At 37.2% G+C, this 10,180-nt stretch overlaps 1 protein-coding gene across 1 annotated transcript; it reads right to left on the reverse strand.

Moving 5' to 3' along the window:
- Positions 1-7,008: 7,008 nt before the first annotated feature.
- On the reverse strand, positions 7,009-9,872 carry LSM5 (LSM5 homolog, U6 small nuclear RNA associated (S. cerevisiae)). The gene is made up of 4 exons (XM_010076553.1): positions 9,782-9,872; positions 9,499-9,526; positions 8,790-8,862; positions 7,009-7,041 (listed from the first exon to the last, which is right to left on the reverse strand). Exons 1-4 carry the CDS (start codon positions 9,834-9,836, stop codon positions 7,009-7,011), a joined length of 189 nt encoding a protein of 62 aa, XP_010074855.1. The 5' UTR covers positions 9,837-9,872.
- Between the last annotated feature and the right edge of the window lie 308 nt (positions 9,873-10,180).

Genomic DNA, 10,180 nt, shown 5'->3' on the forward strand with positions numbered 1-10,180 from the left:
ATTACTGTTTCCCATCGTTTTGGTCAGTAGAGAAAATTCACTTTGTTTGCTTTTCTTTAGGTTGAGAGGGTCCCACAGCCAGCATATAAGGCAGAGAAGTTTACAGTATATACAGCTATTCTCCCTAGAAGTAATTCCCTTTTAGTCTCCAAGGGAAGCAGCTTTTCCCCAAGGCGCAGTTAAACCTTTGCAAGAGGAAACTGTTAGCTTTACATTTGGTGTAAATTTCAACTATTTATAAGACTTAACAGTATTGGTGACTTCAGTAGGAAATAATAAAGGATTTCAATTTAAAGCTGCCCCTGCTGTTTGCATAAGCTGCTAATTGAACCTTGAAGCAAAAAGCACATGCTCTTGCAGTACACACCTTTGAAAATGCCTGTTGACTTAATGTGACAAATACCTTCCCTTTTATCCAGCCTGAAACTTCAGGAATAAGCACAGTGAAATCTTATGTGAAAATTTGTCTTCAGTTTACTATTAATTCCTTTGTCTTCAACAATAGATTCTTCCTTGCTTACACATTTCACTTACCTAAGTCTTACTAAAAATTCACATCTTCACTTGGTAAGAAAACAGATAATTGGTCAGTATCAAGGATTTCTCTTACAGATACTTCCTGGCAAAATTCTGCCATGGCTTTTGGGGTAAACTATAATGCCATGCCAGACGTCATTTGGTTCTTGTGTTGTTATGAAACGTTAATTGCAGTTTACTAAATGTACTGCATCATGGCATCCACACAGCAAAAATAACTTTGAACATAGGATAAAAAAGTTACTTACAATATGGTAAAAACAGTTGGTTACAGCTAAGCTTTCACGTGTAAGACATTTATGTTAGAGGTTCAATAAATTGAAAACCAGCTGCTTAACCTGGAAAGGGAAACACTGAAGACAAATAACAATGCTTAGCTATCTAAAAAGTAGCTAAAAAGAAAAACTTTTGTGTACATCCACTGCACATAGGACATGGAATAATGGGGCTTAAATTACAACCTGAAAAACTTAAGGTATGTAGCAATCTTTGCAACAGTAGTAAAAATTACAGGAAATTTTAAAGAAGAAATTAGACAAGCATTTGTCAACAATGATACAGAAAGCTGATCATTCACCTTTAGAATCAGAGAAACACATTATCCTTAAAGATTCTTCTCTCCCCACTGCTGCCCCTGTGTGTATTTCTAAGGCCACCAAACACAAGCATCATCCCCAGCTGTGCACCTATAATTACTTATGCATATGCCCATGTCTACAAATGCAAATTTATTTGCTGGCTACACACCACAGTTGAAGTAGATTACTCACAGTTAAGCCAGTTTCCACGAGCAGCATTTGAAAGTTAAACACCTCTGTTTCTTGCAAAACATTAGCCCAGCAGATCACTGTAAGCAGTATGTAAATCCTTATTTCAAAATTGTGTTCTCTTAAATCTTACGAAAACCATTTCTAACACAAACCCTACCTCATCTATTTTCTGACATTCCCCTTCTCTGTCATTACGTACTTATTAGATAATAAAAACAACTGTCTGGGGCCAAACACCATGAATAAAAAATAGCTGACTTCTGTAGCAGTTGCATACTAGTCTGAATAAATGTTATGGTTTAGTAGGTATATAGGTAGATAGGCATACATGCACAAGAATTTAATTCTCAGTACAGTCTACAGAGTTATCCAATTGTAAAATAACTTGTGAGAATGAGGATCACAAAGCCTGCCTTGGGTTAAATTAGTTTTAAAATTGTGTTTGGTTTTTTTTTTTTCCAAATGTTTTAGAAATAAAAGAATCTTGGTGAAGTCATTCTCACACACTGCAGAAACACACACAGTGTTTCTCCCAGTGAGAGAGGAGTATACAAATATTCTTATCTGTATGTTAGACAGAGTGACCAAGGTCACAGGAGAATCTGTACTTTTCCACTGATTAAAAGGAACGGGCCAGGTGCTTTGTGCCTCCTATGTAGCTGGAGTGTGCAGTTGCCTGGTAACTTGTTCTGAGCTATTGGGTATTAATCACACATACATGTAGCAACACAAAACTGACGGCTTAGGTTTCTCAGCCAAAATAGTTTACAGCAATACAATAGTTTATAGAAATCCAGGAAGTTTAACACTGAATTTAGGTATGTGCTTATATGGTTTGATCAACAGAACTTTTATAAATAAAAATGAAATAATAAAAGTTAGTTACATGTAACTTTAGAGCATACAGAAGGCATGGTGTACAACCCCAATATCAGTTATAGCAATATTTGCCTTCTCATAGGGCATCAGGTAATGTCTCGGACTGAACAAGGATGAACTGACATGATTTGAACATTTTACAAAAGTTCTAATAGTGTACCCAAACTGAGGTGTTTCAGTGTTCGGGCTAGACTCGCTGTCTTTAGTAAATATGTGTCTTAATTTTAACACAAAACAAAACTGATCTATAAATTTCCTCTTGCAAAAATGAAATTGTTCCAATTGTACTGCTCAGTCCTATTCTAGATATTAAATTGCGCAAATAAGTAACTTTAACAAATCCCTCCCACCCAGCTACACAAACCATGACCATATCCAGTCCTTGCATCAGGCTCCACAAAATGTGGTTTCACTTCAGCCATACCATTACCATAAGCTGTGCAAACCCATTTAAATCAACAGGTTTTTCAGGCAGAAAAGCAGAATCCAACAGCAGTCAAACCACAAGTGACAACACGTCCATTGCTGAGGATAGCACCACAACAAAGAAGGGGTCTTTATTGCCCATAATGAACTTGAGGGGCTGCAAGAAACCAGTGAACAATCTCTTGACACCGAGCAGCAGCAGGACACTAAGGTTTACCTCAATATATTTCTTACTTAACATTATTTTTAAATTAAAAAGGGGCAGCTGATAACATTCTCATAGCTACTCACAATAATTAATAAGCAAATAAATTTGTTCCAAAATTTAAATTACTTGTATGATTTAAAGACTGTCAAAGACTATTTAGAGACTATCAAAGGTCTATAAAATAAAATAAATTAGATACATTTACCTACTTATGTAGGAAACTACAGGCAAACTTCAGGAGATGACCAAAGGTGCAGAGGGCAGGCTAAGGTAGAAAAATAAAAAAAATCTCATGAGTTCTATGGAAAAATGAGTGAGCAGCCCAGAACACTGGCAGACAACAGACTTTTCATCAACACTTCTTCCACCCATTCTTCTTCTTTTCTCTTTTTTTTTTAAAGGAAATCATTTTTCCATTGTGAAACATTTTCAGGGATGTATGGGAGGCCAAAAGTTTAAATGAGTTTAAGAGAGGATCAGACAAATTTTGAGACGTGTGCGAATACTACCACTGTAGAAAGGATCTCCATCACATTGAAATGCAAACAGGTATTTTAATAACTACACAATTATTCACCAAATTTGTCTTTTACCCTGTTGTATAGTTAGTAATGTTGAAGAGTCAACGCCATGCAAGAAACTAAACTTAACAGCACTGCATGCTTTATTGAAGTCTTACAATTTGCACATTCCAGTTGGATGCCAAAAAGTTCTGAGGCAGACTGCTGGTTCTGGTTGGTATTCAAGCCACAGTTGATGTAAAAGCCCATGATAAACTTTACTTATTTGCCTTTAACCAGTGCTCCAAATATTTAAAAATAATTCTTGAAGTAGGTTATGAGCTTGATTACCATCATACAAAATCTTCCTTCAAATGTAATTTTCTTGTGTTCTTTTCAGATTCAATGCATGAGCAGAAATCAAATAACCACTGAAATCAGTGCAAATTTTTCAATAAACTTGAGCAGCATCAGGAATTGTCCTTAAGTATCTTTCATAAAGCAAATGCTTCATTCTTCAAAACTTCTTTTAGCAATTGTTAGTAATTCTGCACCAGACTCTCACTCACAGTCACACATGTTCTTCCGGAGACGGTGATGCAACTTAGTATTTTAAAAATCCTTAACTGTGACCTTGATACAGGTTTTCCCCTTTTTAAGTCTGATGATAGAGAAAAGCTGCAAGTACTACAAAACCAGGCAGACCTGCTTGTTCTTGCCAAAGAGAAAAAGATGACACATTATTAAAGACAAAGATTATTGCCTATCTTTAAGTATCCATAAAGTTATGAACATGAGCTGTGTGACGGCTTGTTAGCATCAATATTTGAGCACAGGCATAAAAAGTGTCCACCAATTGAATTCCAAACTCTATGAATTAATTGCTGGGTAATTCCCCAAGGATAAATCACCTATTAAAAGCCAACAGTAAGCTAGAAATCTCTTTCCATTTTATATGGTTAAAAAAAAAACAAAACCAGTGAATCTTAAAATAACTAATTGATACTAGACAGCGTAAGCCTATACAGTTATAGGACAAGCAATAAAACATTATTGTTTTGACTTCTTTTATTTCATCAGAACAGTTAGACAAACACAGAAAAACCTGCAACAGCAAGACAGTTAGCCAGGTGGTAAAACTAAAGATTCCTGCAACCACTGCCACCTTAAAAAAAAAAAAAAAAACACAACAAAAAACCAAAAACCTGAAAGGAACCATCACTATCCACTTCCTAAGCATGAAGAAGTTAATTTAACCTGATGACTACCCTGCTCTAAACTTCAAGCATCATTAACTTGTATACAACTTTAAAGCTTAAGGTTATGATTTTAAATGACCTGCTTGTAGTGGCACCCTTCAGTAGCATTCTGGAGAACACCAGTGTCCAAAGCTTCTACAGGATATCGCAGTACAATGAAGCACTAGATTTCCAGGGGAGGAAAACCAAAAACCACCACCACTCACTTACTCAATCGAAAAGTTTATTACCTGCACTTCCAAAGCAACAAGCTACAGGAATATTGAACGTAAAGCAAACCAGAACCACCTGGAATACTCTGAATTCTCAGCTCAAAGTTACAAACTTTTCCTTTCCTATTATAAAGGATTAACATGTGGATGGACAGAAACTGTCTGCAAACCTCGGAAGTCATTAATTCAAATGTCTTCCTAAAAGATAACAGTCTCAGCACTTCCCCTGGAGGGAGTGGAAAAAAAACCCAAAACCAGAGAAGGAAGAAGTGAGGCAATACCAAGTTCTTTTCCCAGACATAACAAAATCCTGAGAGAACAAGATATTTGTCCTGTCAGAATAAAAATCCAAAAAGAAACAAAACAGTTTGCCTTTCCTTTGAAAACTTGCTTTTGAGTCAAGATGTGCTCTTTTTCTCTCTGAAGAAATGAAACCTCTCCTCAGTTTAAGACTGTTTTCAAAATACTGAGCGAAGCAAAAGTTCAGTGCAGACACTGGAACCTGTATAAAATCTTATTAACCTCCCCCCCCCAAACAATAGTACTACACTGGCTAAAAATCTTTTAAGAGTTCTGATGAAAAGACTCAACCTGTTTCAAGGAAATAAAGTGTTTGGGGCCAAAGCTGACAGATGACATCTCAATTCAGTGTAAGCTAAAAAAATGAAAATTTTTTTTTGTAATTGATGTATTGAAAAAAGCTGGAGAAGAAAATGGGGACAGAAATGAAAAATCATTCAGGGAGTCAATGGTAAAGATTATCACCACACAATCTCAACATTGTAACTGCAGATCACATATTCAGAACAAGTGAATTGAAAGTAGAATCATCCCTGGGAGAGGGGAGGGAGTCTCTCCTGTAACAGGTTCACTGCAAGAATCTCTCACTGCATTTCGAGCTAAGAAGCTAGCAGAAGGCAGCTTTTCGCCAGACAAAGCAAGGCAAAGGGATCTAGAACAGCAACTTCCTTGCAGTCTCTTGCTCCTAAGCCCTCTTCTTCATCCCCTCTTCTTCTGGTGAGAGGAAGGCAAAGCATGTCCTGTCCCAGGAAGGCAAAGCATGTCCTGTCCCAGGAAGGCAAAGCATGTCCTGTCCCTGTAAGCCAATACTGAACCCTGCTTATCCCTCTAGTAACAGCAGGCACCTGTGATTCCAAAGACATGGAAATCAGTTGAATAGCGTATTGTGGAAGCATAAGATGCAGTGGACATGATTTAGGATTAATTTAGGATTAATAGGATTTAGGAGTAACTTTTTTTTTGTCCATCATGACAAAATAAAGACAGCAATTCCTTACTTTACAGAATTTCTCCAAAAGTAGCAGGTGCCCCCGATATGTTAAGTTCTTGTATCATAGGAGAAATACAGCCAAAAGAACGTTTACTTTGAAATGACTACTCTGAACTAGGCAAGCAGGCACAGACAGCTCCCACTTTAATTAAGTATACACAGCACCACTTGGCAGTGACAGTGGTCACCGCTGACATGAATGAGAACTTTTAACACCAGCCTTTTTTTTTTTACCCTCTGAACATCTGATCTGTCTGTCCTTGCATGCCAGACACCACTACAGTGTCTTTACTGTACCTACCAAGCAAAGGAAGTCCAAGAGAGCTGAACCTCAAGGCCAGCAGAACCAAAGGCTCCTGAGCATCAAACAGATATATCCACTCTGAAGAGCTTTCAGAATTCTGTAGGACTCTAACACATGGTTTCTGGTGACAGAGCCTGAGGCAGTGTTTACACAAACTATTCAGCTTAGTATCTGCCTGTACTCCAAATAGCAACCTCTTGGCTCATGACTTGGGTTTTACATAGACTTGGGACATAAATGAATGCAACAGACACAGAAAAACCGAAGACTGACAGCAACTGAACCACAGCTATTATTTTTCTGTTCCATCAACCAGTTTTAACACTATCTAATTTGTGCACTTACATAACACAACACAGTAACTAACAAAAAGAAAGTTTTTTATTCAGATCAGTGCGTCTTTACAAAAAAGTCAGGATTTCAATTACAAAGTCAGCTTTATCACTAGCAATGCACCTTTCCTGAAGAGGAAATCCTTGTCTTTCATCAAATGTCAACTGCAAGAGTGTGTAAACAAAAAAACCAAAAACAACCCACACCGAAATCCACCCATACCCCAACAGCTCTATTTAGACTATATATATACATAAAACATGTCTTCACAGATGACAACTGTATCAATTTATACTTCAGGTCCTTCTCCTCCAGGAACCAGCTATAAAAGAATAAGAAATTTTGTGTTAGTGGCATAGATTTGAGTTCTGCAAACCCATATGTGACAGTTCTTGCTTTACAGCATTTTAGCAGATGGAGACTTCACGGTAGACCACAAAAGTGGTTTTCAGATTCAATATTATCTTCCTCTCCCAACAGAGGAAGTTAGTTACTGCCAGAGAAGCACATGTAAAAAAAAAAGTCTCCAAAATAAGAAGAACGTTTAACAAAACACAAAGGAGTTCCTAGATAACATATATTTTGGTTTTTGTCCTTGTTATTCACTTCAAGATGATTCTGTCTAGAAACACTACAGCTCATTTTTAAAAGGACAAAGAATGTGCTTCTTTCATGAAGCATTTCTCTGATTCCTCATCCTTCACCAGACTTGCTATACTGGGAAGTTGGTTTCCTCTTTCCAAGTTATATTGCTAAGCAGAGCCCAGAAACTGAATAAAACTAATAGAGATCCTGAGCCCTTTTACAGGCAGGAGGGACTAGGTCAGCATAGCATTTTCCTGTGAAGAAAGTAAAGGACTGAAAAACAGAAAAAGAAATACAAAAGGGAAAACATGAATAAGGGAAAAAAAGAAGAGGAGAAGCATTCCTTTTACTGATATACTCTTAATAATTAGGTGAGCACTTCTAAAGACAAAGAGCTTTGCTGCTTTCGGGACTGAAGTAAGAAAAAGTCTAAAGATGTGTCCCCAAAAGACACAAGATCTAATACAGAAACATGTTTATGTCGTGCTGACAATCTGCACTATAAGATCACCAGCTTCTGCTTCAAGAGCAATATAGCACCAGCTTAAATGCATGGTAGTAATTTTACCGCAGACAAGAACATGCACTATCCTTTAAGGATGCAGAACAAGAACCAAAGCAGAAAAAGCATTGGAAATTAAGTCAAGATAGCACTCACTCAGGCACACAGTGAGGATGTGCAAGGCAGGTAAGACAGCAAAATGGAGATTATTCCTTATCCACACAGAGCCGACTTAGACTTAAGTCAGTCTTTCTGTTCTCTTCCCTTCCCACAAAATTAGGAATGCCCATATGTAGGAAGTCCAGATTTTGTAGCCATTTGTGCAGACAAGCAAAAAACTACTAGGGGTCTGCTTCTGTGTTATTTAGCAAGTTGCAGAATTCAGCTTAGGGATGCATAATCACAATATTTAATTACTGTTTCAGTACTGCTCTACATACATCAGCACAGGATAAACTAAAAATCACAGTGCTTCTGATTTGGTGCAATCCAAGAGACCGCCAGATTCTTTTCAGAGCACGTAAAGGTACAGCTCTCTAGGCATCACAAGGTATCATAATTGCCAAATAACTTTACAAGTTTGTAAGCATCTAAGTGGCTGCAAACACATCTGTACTATCCGAAAATGGATTAAATGTAGCTGCATCCCGTCCCACACACTTATGCAGGCAAACACTCATGAATTAAAGACCAGTGATTCCCTTGCACATCTGGAGATGTGAAAAGAATTCACCAAAAATTAAATTAGGGCTGTGCTCTTTTCCATGTGTTTTTTTTTTTCAACCATAACATGCACCAAGTAAGGCAATAGGATAACTTTTCCAGCATCATTCACACACACATATGCCCCAGAAGCTACCTGGAAGTAGCTGATGTAATGGAACTGTCTGGAAAGCTCAGCTTGAAGCAGTTGAATTCAATTACTGATCGATTTACAGGTACAGAAAAGAAATGCATACAGCCTTTTCACAATGATGACTCACCATTGTTATGTTATTTCCATTTAGCAAAATCTGGTCTAGCTTTGTGATTCTTCTGCCCTCAGGTGTAATCTCACTGAAGTAGCATTAGAAAAAGCAAGTAAGAACACATAACCAGGGACAATGATTACAGTTTCAACTACAGAACTGACATAAATCTCTATTAAGATAACATTTGTTGGAACTAACAAATCAATTAGCCACACTTCGATGGCTAATAAACTGACCACCTGGGTAAAGAAACATAGAAAACTAAAAAGATCTATTGTACTTTTCTACTCAGTACATAAAGAGACTGATTTACCCTCTAAATGTTGGCTATTTCTTGAATACCACTGATACTCAAAATAGGTTTCACATAGCAACCTGACATGACAAAGTAATAAATACTTATCCTTAAGTCTGCTAAAGTTTTAAGTCTTTGCCTAGACCTTACAGAAATGTAAAAGCAAATAAACTACTGTGAAGTTCAACATGCAACCCGTGCAAAATTAAGGCTACAAATTAGGAAACATTACAAATCGTGCAACTGCTACTCTATGACAGGGCTGTCCTCAATAGATCACCCTTTACAGTTCAAGTCCAAGATATAAACTATTCAGCTGGCAAGTATACCAAAAATATAAAAGCACTTTTCTTATAGATCTTACATAACGTTTTCCCTCAGGAAGCAAAAACTAAAATAGCTACAGGAGGTAGACAGAATACTTACAACTCTGTAACGTCTTCTAACACCATATCTGAAAATCCAGTTTCAAGGAAAATAAGGCCCAAAATTTTAACATCAAAATATTTAAAGGTATTCTCATTTTACACTGAACTGTGATTTGAAAAAAAAAAAAAAAAACACGAAAACAAAAACCCAAAAACCCACAACAGAAAAATACTATTAATCCATATAAAAAGGTTCTATCCAGTGAACTCAAACCTCTCAAAACCAATAAATGTATTGAGGCAAAGCATGGACAGCCTTAAACATTTCCACCAAAGGATACTGACAAAGTCATCAAACCCTAGAAGCGTTCCGACAATTTCTTTATCACTCTTCATCACAATATGAATGCGTGAACCTATGCATTTGTCCACAAGTTCTGCAAATAAAAAAAGTTGAAAGGTACAAAAGATTATTTTATAGAACACACATTTCTTAGGGAAAAAAATGTCTTAGAAACCCTGGCGTTGTGAGGACAAAAAAGTAATTACCACAGACACGGATAAAAACTACAAAAAAAAAAAAAACCCACACAAAAAATCTTTAAAAGTTTCTTTGCACATCTTATGGCGCCAGAACATCAAGAGGTTCCCGAGACGAGAGACTGGCAGGCTGCGGGCACACGTCTCCGCCCTCACAACACCTCAGCGTCGCTGCTGCGCCGTCAATCACCGAGTAACGG

The sequence above is a fragment of the Pterocles gutturalis genome, unplaced genomic scaffold, assembly GCF_000699245.1.
Source record: "Pterocles gutturalis isolate BGI_N339 unplaced genomic scaffold, ASM69924v1 scaffold38933, whole genome shotgun sequence".
Classification (NCBI taxonomy): domain Eukaryota; kingdom Metazoa; phylum Chordata; class Aves; order Pterocliformes; family Pteroclidae; genus Pterocles; species Pterocles gutturalis.